This window comes from Pinus tabuliformis, chromosome 4_2, assembly GCF_031772625.1.
Source record: "Pinus tabuliformis cultivar Carrire ecotype Pingquan chromosome 4_2, CPIR1, whole genome shotgun sequence".
Taxonomy (NCBI): domain Eukaryota; kingdom Viridiplantae; phylum Streptophyta; class Pinopsida; order Pinales; family Pinaceae; genus Pinus; species Pinus tabuliformis.
In genome coordinates, this window is record NC_142304.1 from 493,853,333 (window position 1) to 493,869,425 (window position 16,093).

The 16,093-nt window shown below is 41.9% G+C and overlaps 2 protein-coding genes across 2 annotated transcripts in view; one reads left to right on the forward strand and one right to left on the reverse strand.

Annotated features, from left to right (window-relative positions):
• PA200 (proteasome activating protein 200) overlaps nt 1–16,093 on the forward strand; it is a 212,571-nt gene that overhangs the window by 63,450 nt on the left and 133,028 nt on the right. The gene's annotated exons all lie outside the window — the stretch shown is intronic.
• On the reverse strand, nt 1,724–3,683 carry LOC149170142 (uncharacterized). Its single transcript, XM_089428070.1, has 2 exons — nt 2,729–3,683; nt 1,724–2,568 (listed from the first exon to the last, which is right to left on the reverse strand). Exons 1-2 carry the CDS (start codon nt 3,681–3,683, stop codon nt 1,916–1,918), a joined length of 1,608 nt encoding a protein of 535 aa, XP_089284196.1. The 3' UTR covers nt 1,724–1,915.

Consider the following 16,093-nt stretch of genomic DNA (forward strand, 5'->3'; position numbering starts at 1 on the left):
CAGCCTTTAATTGGCCATGTCCAGCAGTGTTATTCACTCTAAAACTCATCCCAGTCATATGTAAATTGCACCAACAGCTTCCAAAGCAAGATGGGCTGATACTCAACTCGATTTGGTCTCTAGTCTTGGTCCATACACATTATTACGGAAACTGCAGCTACGAAACTTCTCTCCAAGCCCCCAAAATTTCTCTACAGAACTTCTCTCAGTTTCAGCGTAATTCTGGCAATTGTTGACAGCCCTTGCACAAGGGTCTTTGACATCAGCAATCCTCTTCAACTATGCCTTGAGATGGTACACAGTCTCCTAAATGAGGTTACAGCAGTGAGGAATAATCCTTTGATTGTCTCTATAATGCTCCAGAATTCGTGGCTATGCTCAGAAGGGAGATGCAGCCTCTTGAGAAATGATTTGATGCCCCAAACATGTGACACGGCCTGCCTGTAGCTTTGTATTACCTCCTACAGCGCATACATTCCCTCCTCTAAATAATATGCAGCCCATAATTTAATTGATAGGCTTGTTTAAGCTTCTGAGTATGCTCCACGACCATTATCCTCAGTTTCACAATCAATATGCAGTCCCAAGCAACTAGGGAACTCGTCCATGCAATAAAATAAGGGATAGCTGTGACTGGGTGCTCGAGTTGCCTTTCAGAAGATGTGAATTGAGCTACTGATGCCCTCTATCTGCTGGCATGAAATGAACAACCACTATAAACCACAGACTCAACCTCTATTTGGTCATGGAATTCGTTTCCCAGGGCTCAAGTTTCAGGGATTTCCTCCACCTGCAAAGGGAATATAGAAAATACCAAATAACTTTTAAAATCAATAGATAGAACTTGGATACCTTAGTTTTTCTTGCAAATCTTGTTCTCCATTGAAGCTCTACGGTGAAATCTGAGTGATTTCACTCTCAGACTAGGGGGTATCGTCGCAACACCGAAGTCTGCTATGGTAGCTAGGGCTCCAAAGCCCTCAGCGTCTTCTTCCAACTCTCTCCAAGAGTTCTCTCTTCAAACTCACACAACGTCTAAATGATTTAGAGTATCCTCAATTCTCTTCTTTAATGAGTTTAGGATTGTCTTTTCATCTTTGCCTTCCCTTTTGTCTTTTCATCTTCACCTTCCCTTTTCTCTCTTTATTATTATTTTTTTTCTTTTTATTAAATTCACTTTTATAAAGTCACTTTATGATACTCCACTTTATAAAGTTAAAGTGACATCCAACTTGCCTAGGAAATATCATCCTTTCTCCTTCTTTAATAAAGTCTCCTTAGGCAAATTTAAGTCCCCTTGTTAATTATTTCCAAAATTGCAAAACTCCCAAGTGATTTTGCATGCACAAAATTTGGGAACATTACATAGACACAAAATTTCTCCACTAAATTTTGTAGCGGAATAGGCACAGAAATAAACACACATCACACAATTCAACAACACAATTTTTCTAGGGAACCCAACTGGGAAAACCCTTTGCTTGCTTGAGAATATTAATGAAGAAAAATGAGCAATAGATCTCTTACAATCAATGTTTTACAACTCGGACTCGGACTCGGACTCGGCCGAGGATCGACTCCGACTCGGACTCCGACTCGGTAATGACTCGGCCGGCTCGATTTCAATGACTCGGTCGTTGTAAAAAATACATTAAATATTTATTTTTTTTATAAAAAAACATAATTTTAAATATTTTAAAGATAATTTTAAAGATTTTCATTCAAGTTTCCAAACACACAACATTATAATATACATGGAAGACAACATATGATCAAAGTAGGCTCATGAACCAATCCATTATATCAAAATGGTACGGTGGTACCCAATGGCAATAGTAAATACATAGTCAACTGTAGTCTGTCATACATGATCAAAGACTCAAGAGTCAAAACAAAATACAAATAACCAAGGAGGCTAGTAGCTACTGCCAGAGGAGCCAAGATCATCTCGACCAATCTCTGGATCATCATCATCAGAGTCAGACAAGGGGCCCCATGGCTCCTCCTCATCATCATCGTCTCCAACTGCAACTGTAGAAGTGGTGCCAGTACCACTAGGCTGTGCAGCAGATGCAAGCTGAGATAGAGTACAAATGCGGCTGCGCTTCTGTCGTGGCTGAGCAGAGGAAGGCGAAGCACCTACAACTGGAGTCCTACTAGCTGGCTGTGAGACTGAGGCTGGTGGATCGGGATCTGCATTCAACTGAACAGGCTGCAGTGCATGTTCAACATCAAGTTGATCAATCTCAAGATCCTCATCAGGATCAAACTCTGGTAGACGACTCTCCACTACCCAATCTGATGTTGGATCAATGTCTTCCAACACAATGCGATCTGAATCAGGTCTTTTGTTCAGCAATTGGTTCCGTCTGAGCCGAAGGTTGTATTGGACAAAAACTAGATCATTCAACCGTTTTTGCTCCAAACGGTTTCTCTTCTTTGTGTGAATCCTCTCAAAGACAGACCAATTGCGCTCACACCCAGATGCACTGCAAGTTTGACTCAAAATACGAATTGCAAACCTTTGCAATTCAGGGCACTGGCCACCAAAGGCCTCCCACCATTGTGCTGCAAAAAACATAGGAGTGTAATGAATTATGAGTTAGATGAAGGCTGAAGCTCAACAAAATTACAAATTATATCTAACTTTCAAATTATAAATGATTTAACAAACTTTAATAAAAAAAGTAAAACCATTAAGAAATTGAAAATTGAAATTTTTGTTTACCTGGCTCATCTGCTTCTCTTGCAATCTTTGCTAGGTTCTTCCCAAAGGTACCTGTTGCATTGCTGAAGGATGTGACCTGCTGATGTATCAGCAGCTGATCAGACTCCGATGGGACCATGCGCTCAATGCAATCAACCAGTCCATCTCTGACCTCCCCCCTCAAAGCTCCTGACTCCTTAGCTTTATAATGATACCGTGGGTTCAAAAAATACCCAGCTGCATGTATAGGGTGATGGAGTTGATTGTTCCATCTTTCATCAATGATTGCCCAAATGGGCCCATACTTTGCCACTCTATCCTTGTATGCTGTCTTTATTTGCTCCTTTGCTTGATCCATAGCCTCATAAATGAAGCCCATAGCCAACCTTTCCCCATCCACCAACCGCAACACCTTAACTAGTGGCTCAGCAAGCTTCACAATCTCTGCTGCCTTTCTCCAAAAAGTTTCATCATGGACTTTCCTTTTCAATTCTCTGCCTTCTGGTTTGTTAGACCAACTTCTTTGATTCCAATCATCACTGGAAAACATCTTTTGCAAGTTTCTATGTTGGGAAAGCATAGATTGCAATGTCAAAAAATGTGTAGCAAATCTAGTGATGGCAGGCCTAATAATATCCTTGCCTCCAGTGTGTTTCCTCATGAGACTCAAAACCAGTGTATGATTGTAGATAAATTTTGTTATGCTTTTGGCATTATCTACAGTGTTTCTGACCCAATCTAATTTTCCAATATCCTCAAGCATGAGGTCTATGCAATGTGCAGCGCATGGGGTCCAAAAGATGGTCTTGTGTTTTTCCTCTAACAGTCTACCAGCAAGAACATAGTTAGAGGCATTGTCTGTGATGATTTGAACAACATTAGCCACCCCCACATCCTCAATAACCTCATCCAATAGCTGAAACAACAAGTGGCCATCTGTTACCTTATCAGATGCATCAACTGATTTTAAAAACATGGTTCCTTGTGGGCAGAAGACAAGAAAGTTTATGATGGTATGGTTTCTTTGATCAGTCCATCCATCTGACATGATGGTACACCCTGTTCTTGCCCATGATTCCTTGAAATCTTGCAAATACTCATTAATTGATTTAATTTCTTTCTGCAAACGAAACCCCCTTAGCTCTTGCATAGTAGGGCCTTTGAAGCCTTTTCCAACAGCATGTATGGCCTCAAACATAGGCTCATAATATGGTGAACGAGCAGCATTAAAGGGGATATCAGCATCATACCACCATCTAGCTATGTAGTCACAAGCAGTCTCCCTCAATTCTTTCTTCCAATGGTCATCTAAAGTGGGCTGAGCAAGACCTTTACTAATACTAACTTCAGGACCATGTGCATCTGATGGAGAGGAGCCTGAGTGAGTGAAAAAACTTTTGATAGTCCCATCACCCTTCATTCTACCCTTTCCCTTATCTTGAACAGAAGCAAAAGAGGGAGGAACATAACGGAAAGGGTTTGATGCATCAGTTTGAGGGATAGAGGAAGAACCCTCAAACTCATAGTGGGGGTTGGCAGCCATCATTCTTTGTATCTCCCTCATCCTCCCAATTTCAGCCTGTATCTCTTTTTGCCTAGTCTTTTCTTTAAATTTTTCAAAGCTTTCCAACAAATTCTTTCTAATCTCCCCAATTTGATCAGAGGGACATGGAGTAATATTGCCTTTAATCCCTGCCAAGTGTTGTTTCAGCCTATGAATCCCCCCAGGACCTGACTTAATTTTCCTATGGCAAAACTTGCAACACATCTCACTATCAACCATTTCAACATATGCCCAAGCAGGATCTTTTGCTCTAGGTGCCATTTTTTGACTAGGAAAACAATCTGAAAATGAAAAAAATAAAATAAAATTGATTCAATGTTCATTTATTTGACTAAAAACACTCTCTAAGCTATCTTGATATGCACCTAAAATTTACTAAGTAAAAACAGATTTATAGAGGTGGAAAAAAATACCTCCAGGCACAAACTGCCTCCTCAAGCTTGCTCCAAGAATCAGCTCCTCAATGCTGCTCCAAATGGCTGCCCAAGAAGCTCCTCACTCCAGCTACAGTGCTCCTCCAAGACTCCTCACTGCTGCTCCAAAACAAGCTCAAGAACTGCTCACTAACTCTCAAAGAAGACTCTCACTCAAATGCATAAGACTGCTGTGAGTGAAATGAGAGCATTTGGCTGTCTTAAATAGAGTTTGGGAGGGGGAAATGGACCCCAAAAGCATTTAACAATATTCCATTACCCTTTGGAATCCACAAACCCTACTTAACTTTACCAAATATCAGCAAAAAAATGAATTTTTTTTATAAAAACCGCTGCCCAGCCGTCCTTTCCATGACTCGGCCGAGTCAATACGGACCCGGCCGGGTTGACCGAGTCAGCTATGACTCGGCCGAGTCATTGGATGACTCGGCCGAGTCATAGCTGACTCGGTCAGCCGAGCCGGGTCATGGGCCGGGTCATTGAGCTGGCTATTGAAACGGTCCGAAACGGCCGTTTCGGTTTCAACTCGGCCGTTTCGTAAAACAGTGCTTACAATACAATATAGGGGGTATTGTCGCAACACTGAAGTCTGCTATGGCAGCTAGGGCTCCAAAGCCCTTAGCTTCCTCTTCCAACTCTCTCCAAGAGTTCTCTCTTCAAACTCACACAATGTCCGAATGAATTAGAGTCTCCTCAATTCCCTTCTTTAATGAGTTTAGGATTGTCTTTTCATCTTTGCCTTCCCTTTTGTCTTTTCATCTTCACCTTCCCTTTTCTCTCTTTATTATTTTTTTCTTCTTTTTATTAAATTCACTTTTATAAAGTCACTTTATGATACTCCACTTTATAAAGTTAAAATGTCATCCAACTTGCCTAGGAAATATCAGCCTTTCTCCTTCTTTATAAAGTCTCCTTAGGCAAATTTAAGTCCCCTTGTTAATTATTTCCAAAATTGCAGAACTCCAAAGTGATTTGCATGCACAAAATTTGGGAATATTACAGTCCTCCCTGTCAAAAATTGCTTGTCCTCAAGGAATTCGAACTATATTTCCGGATCCCACACATACCTAGGAAACTCTAGTCATAAATGATCCAAAATCTGCATATCTATGCCAGGATCCCAAATCCACCTGTTGAATGCCTTCGTACAATTGAACCCCATCTGCTCAGTAATTTCTTGTATTGATGAACCCACTCTGCTTGCTGGAGTAGTTGTTCTATCAACCTTCATGGAAGTATCTACAAATGGAAGTTTGGCCAGTTTCAAATGGCCCTTCTGTTCAACCATCAGCATGTTAGGCGAAACACCCTTGTTACCTTCTGCATCTCTCTGTTTTTTTATGATGCTATGCTCAATGGTGTCTTTGATCTTTAAATATTTAGCGCTTTGAGTGATGTAACCAATATCTCCATGGTTCCTATGTTCAAATTCCTTGTTTTCATCTGTCAGTAAAGTGTCAACTCCATGATGCACCAAAGAATTATTGTCCTTTTTTAATCTTTGGGCAAGTGTTCTTGTTGATTTTGGGTAGTATCGGATGTGCTCTAGCTCCCAAATTTTGTGGAGGGACTAGAACAGATGAGATCTCCAGAACCCACAAATCGTTTGGAGAAATTCCACCCGGATGAGGAGTTATTAAAATAATTAATATTTTTAATGGGTTCCCAAGTCTAAACTTAGGAAAATAAAAATATTAATGTGTATTAATAAGAATATGGGTGAGAAAGTTCTAAGTGACGAGGATCAAGCCAATTCTAATCTTAGCCGTTGATTAGGGACTTAATCTCGGCCGTTGATTCATCAACAGGAAAAGTATAAGAGGAGGCTTGAGGGTCAGTTGGAGACACCACGAATTGATCAAAGAGTTCAATTTTTCTGGGGGAGAGGTTTGTTGAGAAAATCGAGCTAGGGAACTTCAGTTCGAGGCCGAAGAATACATAGCAGAGAGGCAGAGCAACACCGGGAGAGACAACACAGGCCCAGAAGGGTTGACATAGAGGCCGTAGGAGCTGACGCAGAAGGTTGACGCAGGCCCTTAGAGGTAGCACTGGGGAGATTCTGTGGGGTAGAGAAGGAGCAGATCAGCAAAATCGAATCACTGAGCAAGGGAGGCTCACTGTCGGGGTGACGCAGCTCCTAGAGGAGTAACGCAGTTCCAATGCAGTGCTTGGAGCAACCATCGCTGTCCAGCACAGTGAATAGATGGGTTGTTGTGGGGTTTGATCATCCAGTTGCTGAACTTGCCAGAATACCTGTCTCCCCATAGAGGTACTATTGCCAAGGATATTCTCTGTTGGGTGAGCCATATCTGGCACCCTAGTTGTATTCACGAATGTGCTTACTAATACAAACCCTCTATATGTCGCATCGGTTTTCCCGAATTGGGTTTTTTCCGGGGACAATTGTCCAAAAATAACAGTGTCCCTTGTGTTATTAACTTATTGGCTATTTCAGTTCATGATCTGTATGTATGTGTAGGCTGCAATAGTGTTTACATCGATGTTTATGTAATTAAATATCTTGTTAATGCAAAAAACAAGTAGGAGATGTTAAACCAGTAATTGCAGTAGGGGTTTCTGATGTGTTAGATTAAGAAATTCTCACAATCCTGTCATTCTGCAGTGGAATTGAAATAATTTCTTCGACAATGATGGAGCAATCTTTAGCATTAGTTCCATCCACATCCCATGCATGAACAAATGGTTGGCAAACTAAATCAACATTTTCTTGGTGAAATTTGATCTTTTCTGTTGCTTTATTATTTGTCAAAGAATCATCTATGGGCTTGCATAGTGCTTCATCACCATCTTGAGGATGATCTCTGGGAGGCCAACTTCATATCCTTCTCCACATTCTTCCGGGTTTGTGGCCACTGATTTATCTTCGAGTCTGCAACCTTCCTTTTCCTTTCTTGCTTCCTTTGACCGGACCCATGCCTCTATAATTTCTGCCACTTTTTTGAAGCTTGACTGTAATTTTCGAATTTTTGAGTGGGAAGCATTTCTCTTAGTTACCTTTAGCCTTTAATTCCGGTCTCGGAATTTTTCTCCTTGATATCACCCAATATTGGCCAGAGTCATGCTATGGTGTCATAAAATGGAGTGTTTCCCACAGGCTGAGCCAAGATTAGGGCTCTGATACCATTGTAAGATTCCAAACAAGGAAACTACCCAATAGACCACAAATTTATGAGTTTTTTTCAGTAAATATTTCAGCTAGAAATTTTGTCAAACATGTCACATGCAAAATGATGTAGGTGTATGTATTAATTTTGTTTGCTAGAGATGTGTTCTCTACTTCATATGAACCCACAAATTTACCAAAACACATCTATATTTTTTATGACAGCTCAGAAATTTATAAACATTGGTAGATTGATTTCATCACGATGAAAATAGCCATAACAGTCCCGTTATTTCATTACTGTGCAAATACAATTGGAAAAACAATGGACTAGAGGAACTTGGTAATGTAGCTTCAACAAAGATGCCTCCAACTTATCAGTTCCTTTCAGGGAAAACAACCATACATATCAACCTTTAATTGGCCATGTCCAACAGTGTTATTCACTCTAAAACTCACCCTAGTCATATGTAAATTGCACCAACAACGTCTAAAGCAAGATGGGCTGATATTTGTTGATTTGGGGTAGCATCGGATGTGCTCTAGCCATGAAAATTGGTGGAGTCACTAAACCACATGAGATCTCCAAGACCCATAAATGGTTTGGACAGATTGTACCCAGTTTGGGAGATATTAAAATAATTAATATTTTTAATGGAGATCCTAAGTCTAAACTTAGGAAAAAGTAAAATATTAATGGGTATATATATAAAATTGGGTTAGAAGGTTCCAAAAGTCATGGATCAAGCCAAATCTAATCTTAGCCATTGATTAGAGATTTAATCTCGACCATTGAAGGACCAACGAGAAAAGTATAAGAGGAGGCTTGAGGGTTAGTTGGAAGAACTAGAGTGATCAGTCATTCGATTTGCTAGAGCGGGGTTGTTAAGCAAAGTCGAATTAGTGATCAGCAACGAGGGGCAGTGAGTACTGGACAGAGAGGCAGAGACAGTGCCAAGAGACTAGCGTAGAGGCAGAGAGCGAGAAGCAGCAGCCAGAGCAGGCCACGCAGAGCCCAGTAGAGACAACGCAGAGGCCATGCCCACCAGAGGGACTGCGTCATCCACGCAGAGAGCAGCTGGAGTGACGCAGAGGGTCCTAGAGGCTGTGCAGTGCCTTAGAGGGCTGACACAGAGGGGTTTGGGGCTGACGCAGAGGCCAGAAGGGCCAACACAGAGCTCAGAGTCGCTGGAGAGGGATTCGCGGGACATGTTTTTTGAATACCTGTTTCCGAATACAAAGGTATTGTTCCCAGTTATTTTTCTTTGTTGGGTGAGCCAGTTTGGCACCCAGTTGTACTCTAGGAAATACTGCATAATAATAAACCCTTAGAATAGTTGCACCGGTTTTCCCGCATTGGGTTTTTTCGGGGACATTTGTAAAAAAATAACGGTGTCACTTGTGCGTTTGTTTTCTTTCAACTGATGATCTGTAGATGTTGAGACTGTATTGTGTTTATTTCGTTATTTATATGTTTTAAATAACTTGTTCGAATTTAACAAGTAGAAGAAATAAACTAGAAGAATACAGATTAAATTTCTAACAGATAGACTTAGAAATTTCAACACGGTATCAGAGTGTGGTTACTGATCACAGGAGAGCTGAAGGCATCAGCTGAAGCAGAGCATTTACAACAGAAAACAACTGTCCCAAGTGACAGAAGCTATTCCTTGTAGAAAGCGATAGAAGAAGGGTTGAAGTAGAGGGACTGCGTCATCACTGCGGACCAGAGAGAGGACAGTGCAGAGGCTGAGGAGGGCAGAAAAAGGCTCACGCAGAGACCAGGAGGGTTGACGCAGTTGTCTGAGGGAGCATTTTTGCCAGTGATGGGATTGCGCAGAGCCTAGAGGCTCAGTCCTTCAGTTGTTATGGCATAGGAAGCTGTGGGCAGCTTGCAGGAGCGAAGCTGGTGGGGTACTGTGGACAGAACAGTACCTAACGTGGCAAAAACAAGGTAGAGTGAGTTGCTACCGAAGCAGATTTCTAGCTAAGAAATCTGGATCAGTGTTGCAGGTGCACAGAAGATCGGAGAGGTGCAACTTGACGATTGGTAGGAGGATTTCTAGAAGGGAAATCGAGACTCAGAGGGAGTCTAGCAGAGAACTTTCAGGAGGGAAGTAGCGACTCAGAGGGAGTCAAAGAGAGAATTTCCAGGGGGGAAGTAGAAACTTAGAAGGAGTCGAAGAGAAGAGCAGAGATGGTTGACGACTATGCCATGAGTGCTCATGTACCTCTAGAGAAGAGGTTGGGAGACATCGAGCTGTAGTGAGGAAGACTACAGGCGATGAGGGGCAGGATCCTTGAGGCACCCAAACTCTTGGATTATACCTTGCTACGGGAGCCCCGAAGAGAGAGTAGCAGGACTGGCGGATGTTGGTAGAAACAGATGCGGATGAAGTGACAAAGAGTGCTACAGTGCAGGAGTCCCTGGGCAACGCGAGGCTAGCAGGCTGCAACAGTGCGAGAGGCACGGGAGTGTTGCAAAGGTGCAGGATGACACATAGAGGTTTGCAACGGTGCGAGATGCAGGGAGTTGTTGCAGCAGCGTAGAGGTCAGTTGAGGAAGCACTTGTTAGCGGCAGAGGGAGCTTCAACATTGGGAGTGTTTCTAGCCTGACAGGGATGTCAGAAGTTGGGTGGATCAGTTACTTCTCAGTGACTGAGTTGCAGTGCAGTAGCAGTTTGCAATAGCACGATGCAAAATGATGCGAGAGGGTTGCAGTGCTGATGCAGTGTTGGGAGTATGGACCAACAACAGCACAAATGTAGAGGGAATTGCCGTACGGATGCAACAGTGGCAGTGGCAAAGCCATGGGTAGCAGTGCAAAGGATGTTGGGTGGGGAGGCCTAGCATCAACACATGTACCAGTGCTGTATAATCAGAGTGATGCTCAGTGTGGAGTATTACTAGAGCACAGTCTTCACTAAGAGGGAGTGTTGATTTGGGGTAGCATCAGATGTGCTCTAGCCATGAAAATTGGTGGAGAGGCTAAAGCACATGAGATCTCCAAGGCCTAGAAATGGTTTGGATAGATTGTACCCGGTTTAGGAGATATTAAAATAATTAATATTTTTAATGGAGTTCCTATGTCTAAACTTAGGAAAAATAAAATATTAGTGGGTATTAATATAAAACTAGGTTACTGGGTTAGAATGTTCCAAAAGTCATGGATCAAGCCAAATCTAATTTTAGCCTTTGATAAGAGATTTAATCTCGGCCGTTGAAGGACCAACGAGAGAAGTATAAGAGGAGGCTTGAGGGTCAGTTGGAAGACACAAGAGTGATCCGTCATTTGATTTGCTAAAGCGAGGTTGCTAAGCATAGTTGAATCAGTGATCAATAGTGAGGGGCTGTGAGTACCAATGTTTTAAGACTCCGACTCCGGCTCCGACTCGGCCGAGGATCGACTCCGACTCCGACTCCGAAACGATAATGACTTGGCCGGCTCGATTTCAATTGTAAAAAATACATTAAATATATATATATTTTTTTTTATAAAAAAACATAATTTTAAAGATTTTAAACATAATTTTAAAGATTTTCATTCATGTTTCCAAACACACAGCATTATAATATAGATGGAAGACAACATATGATCAAAGTAGGCTCATGAACCAATCCATTATATCAAAATGGTACCCAATGGCAATACATAGTCAAATGTCATACATGATCGAAGACTCAAAACAAAAAACACATAACCAAGGAGGCTAGAAATGGCCTCTACAACAAAAGTAAACTGTGACGGTGACCAGACTTCAGTACTAGTACTACAGTACTACTGGGCCACTGGCTAGTAGCTACTGTTAGAGGAGCCAGGATCACGTCGATCAATCTCTGGATCATCATCATCAGAGTCAGATAGGGGGCCCTATGGCTCCTCCTCCTCATCATCATCCCCAACTGCAACTGTAGAAGTGGTACCACTAGCAGGCTGTGCAACTGCAGCAGATGCAAGCTGAGATAGAGTAGATATGCGGCTGCGCTTCTGTCGTGGCTGAGCAGAGGAAGCACCTACAACTGGAGTCCCTGCTGGCTGTGAGACTGTGGCTGGTGGATTGGGATCTGCATTCAACTGAATAGGCTGAAGTTGAACAACATGTTCAAGTTCAACTGATGTCTCCAGATCTAAATCTAAATCAAGATCCTCATCAGGATCAAACTCTGCTGGACAACTCTCCACTACCCAATCTGATGTTGGATCAATGTCTTCCAACACAATGGGATCTGAATCCGGTCTTTTGTTCAGCAAATGGTTTCGTCTGAGCCGGAGGTTGTATTGGACAAAAACTAGATCATTTAACCGTTTTTGATCCAAACGGTTTCTCTTCTTTGTGTGAATCCTCTCAAAGACAGCCTAATTGCGCTCACACCCAGATGCACTGCAAGTTTGACTCAAAATACGAATTGCAAACCTTTGCAATTCAGGACAATGGCCAGCAAAGGCCTCCCACCATTGTGCTGCAAAAAACATAGGAGTGTAATGAGTTAGCTCAACAAAATTACAAATTATATCTAACTTTCAAATTATAAACGATTTAACAAACTTTAAAAAAAAGTAAAACTATTAAGAATTTGAAAATTGAAATTTTTGTTTACCTGGCTCATCTGCTTCTCTTGCAATCTTTGCTAGGTTCTTCCCAAAGGTACCTGCTGCATTGCTGAAGATATTGGGTACCTGCTGCATTGCTGAAGATATTGGCCTGTCGGTGTATCTCCAGCTGATCAGACTCCAATGGGATCATTCGTTCAATGTAATCAACCAGTCCATCTCTGACCTCCTCCCTCAAAGCCCCTGACTCCTTAGCTTTATAATGATACCGTGGGTTCAAAAAATACCCAGCTGCATGTATAGGGCGATGGAGTTGATTGTTCCATCTTTCATCAATGATTGCCCAAATGGGCCCATACTTTGCCACTCTATCCTTGTATACCATCTTTATTTGCTCCTTTTCTTGATCCATAGCCTCATAAATGAAGCCCATAGCCAACCTTTCCCCATCCACCAATCGCAACACCTTAACTAGTGGCTCAGCAAGCTTCACAATCTCTGCTGCCTTTCTCCAAAAAGTTTCTTAATGGACTTTCCTTTTCAATTCTTTGCCTTCTGGTTTGTTAGACCAATTGCTTTGATTCCATTCATCACTGGAAAACATCTTTTGCAAGTTTCTATGTTGGGAAAGCATAGATTGCAATGTCAAAAAATGTGTAGCAAATCTAGTGATGGCAGGCCTAATAATATCCTTGCCCCTAGTGTGTTTCCTCATGAGGCTCAAAACCAATGTATGATTGTAGATACATTTTGTTATGCTTTTGGCATGATCTATAGTGTTTTTGACCCAATCTAATTTTCCAATATCCTCAAGCATGAGGTCTATGCAATGTGCAACGCATGGGGTCCAAAATATGGTCTTGTGTTTTTCCTCTAATAGTTTACCAGCAAGAACATAGTTAGAGGCATTATCTGTGATGATTTGAACAACATTAGCCACCCCCACCTCCTCAACAACCTGATCCAATAGCTGAAACAACAAGTGGCCATCTTTTATCTTATTAGATGCATCAACTGATTTTAAAAACATGGTTCCCTGTGGGCAGAAGACAAGAAAGTTTATGATGGTACGGTTTCTTTGATCAGTCCATCCATCTGACATGATGGTACACCTTGTTCTTGCCCATGAGTCCCTGAACTCTTGCAAATACTCATTAATGGATTGAATTTCTTTCTGTAAACTAAACCCCCTTAGCTCATGCATAGTAGGGCCTTTGAAGCCTTTTCCAGCAGCATGTATGGCATCAAACATAGGCTCATAATATGGTGAACGAGCAGCATTAAAGGGGATATCAGCATCATACCACCATCTAGCTATGTAATCACAAGCAGTCTCCCTCAATTCTTTCTTCCAATGGTCATCTAAAGTGGGCTGCATTTGAGTTTTACTAACTTCAGGACCATGTGCATCTGATGGAGAGGAGGGAGTGAAATAACTTTTGATAGTCACATCACCCTTTTTCAAATTCATTCTACCCTTTCCCTTATCTTGAACAGAACCAAAAGAGGGAGGAACATATCAGAAAGGGTTGGATGCCTCAGTTTGAGGGATAGAGGAAGAACCCTCAAAATCATAGTGGGGGTTGGTAGCCATCATTTTTTGTATCTCCCTCTTCCTCCCAATTTCAGCCTGTATGTCTTTTTGCCTAGCCTTATCTTCTTTAAATTTCTCAAAGCTGGCCAACAAATTCTTTCTAATATCCCCAATTTCTGGTGAGGTACATGGGGTAATTTGGCCTCTAATCCTTGCTAAGTGTTGTTTCAGCCTATTAATGCCCCCAGAACCTTCCTTAATTTTCCTATGCCAAAATTTGCATTGCATTTGACTATCAACCATTTCAACATGTGCCCAAGCAGGATCTCTTGCTCTAGGTGCCATTTTTTGACTAGGAAATGAAAGCAAACAATCTGAAAATGACAAAAAACACTCTCTAAGCTTTCTAGATATGCACCTAAAATTTACTAAGCAAAAACAGATTTATAGAGGTGGAAAAAAATACCTCTAGGCACAAACTGCCTCCTCAAGCTTGCTCCAAGAATCAGCTCCTCAATGCTGCCCAAGAAGCTCCTCACTCCAGCTACAATGCTCCTCCAAGACTCCTCACTGCTGCTCCAAAACAAGCTCAAGAACTGCTCACTAACTCTCAAAGAAGACTCTCACTCAAATGCATAAGACTGCTGTGAGTGAATGAGAGCACTTGGGTGTGTTAAATAGGGTTTGGGAGGGGGAAATGGACCCCAAAAATCATTTAGCATATTCAAATAGCTGTTTGGGGTCCAAACCAAACATAAAACAGTTAAAAATACATTAAAAAAGGTTTATTTGTTTGCTGTTTACGCGCCTGGGCCGTTCCTTTTTGACTCGGCCGCGTCATATCGGAAACGGCTGGGTTGGCCGAGTCACCCATGACTCGGCCAACCGGACCGTTTCCTAGGCCGAGTCACTCTCCATTTCTTAAAACAGGGGTGAGTACTGGATAAAGAGGCAAAGATAGTGTCAAGAGACCAGCGTAGAGGCAGAGAGCGAGAAGCAACAGCCAGAGTAGGCCACGCAAAGCCTAGCAGAGACAACGCAAAGGCCAGAGGGATTGCGTCATCAACGCAGAGAGCAGCTGGAGTGACACAAAGGGTCCCAGAGGCTGTGCAGTGCCTCAGAGGGCTGACGGAGAGGGGTTTGGGGCCAACGCCGAGCTTCAAAGTTCCTGGAGAGGGTTTCATGGGACAAGTTTTCTGATCACCTGTTCCGAGTAGAGAGGTATTGTTGCTAGTTATTTTTCTCTGTAGGGTGAGCCAATTTGGCACCCAGTTGTACTCAAGGAAATACTGCATAATAATAAACCCTCAAAATAGCTGCACCTGTTTTCCCGCATTGGGTTTTTTCAGGGACATTTGTCCAAAAATAACGGTGTCACTTGTGTGTTTGTTTTCTTTTAGCTGATGATCTGTCGATGTTGAGACTGTATTGTGTTTATTTCGTTATTTATGTGTTTTAAATAACTTGTTCGAATTAAACAAGTAGAAGAAATAAACCAAAAGAATATAGATTAAATTTCTAACGGATAGACTTAGAAATTTCAACAATATTAAAAAAACTTCTCTCCAAGCCCCCAAAACTTCTCTACAAAACTTCTCTCAGTTTCAGCGTAATTTTGGCAAATGTTGACAGCCCTTGCACAAGGGTCTTTGACATCAACAATCCTCTTCAACTATGCCTTGAGATGGTCCACAATCTCCTAAATGAGGTTACAACAACAAGGAATAATCCTTTGATTGTCTCTATAATGCTCCAAAATTCGTGGCTATGCTAAGAAGGGAGATGCAACCTCTTGAGAAATGATTTGATGCCCCAAACACATGACACGGCCTGCCTGTAGCTTTGTATTACCTCCTACAATGCATACACTCTCTCCTCTAAATAACATGTAGCCCATAATTTAATTGATAGGCATGTTTAAGCTTCCGAGTATGCTCCACGACCATTATCCTCAGTTTCACAATCAATATGTAGTCCCAAGCAACCAGGGAACTCGTCCATGCAATAAAATAAGTGATAGCTATGATTGGGTGCTCGAGTTGCCTTTCAGAAGATGTGAATTGAGCTACTGATGCCCTCTATCTGCTGCCATGAAATGAACAACCACTATAAACCACGAACTCAGTCTCTATTTGGTCATGGAATTCATTTCCTAGGGCTCAAGTTTTAGGCATTTC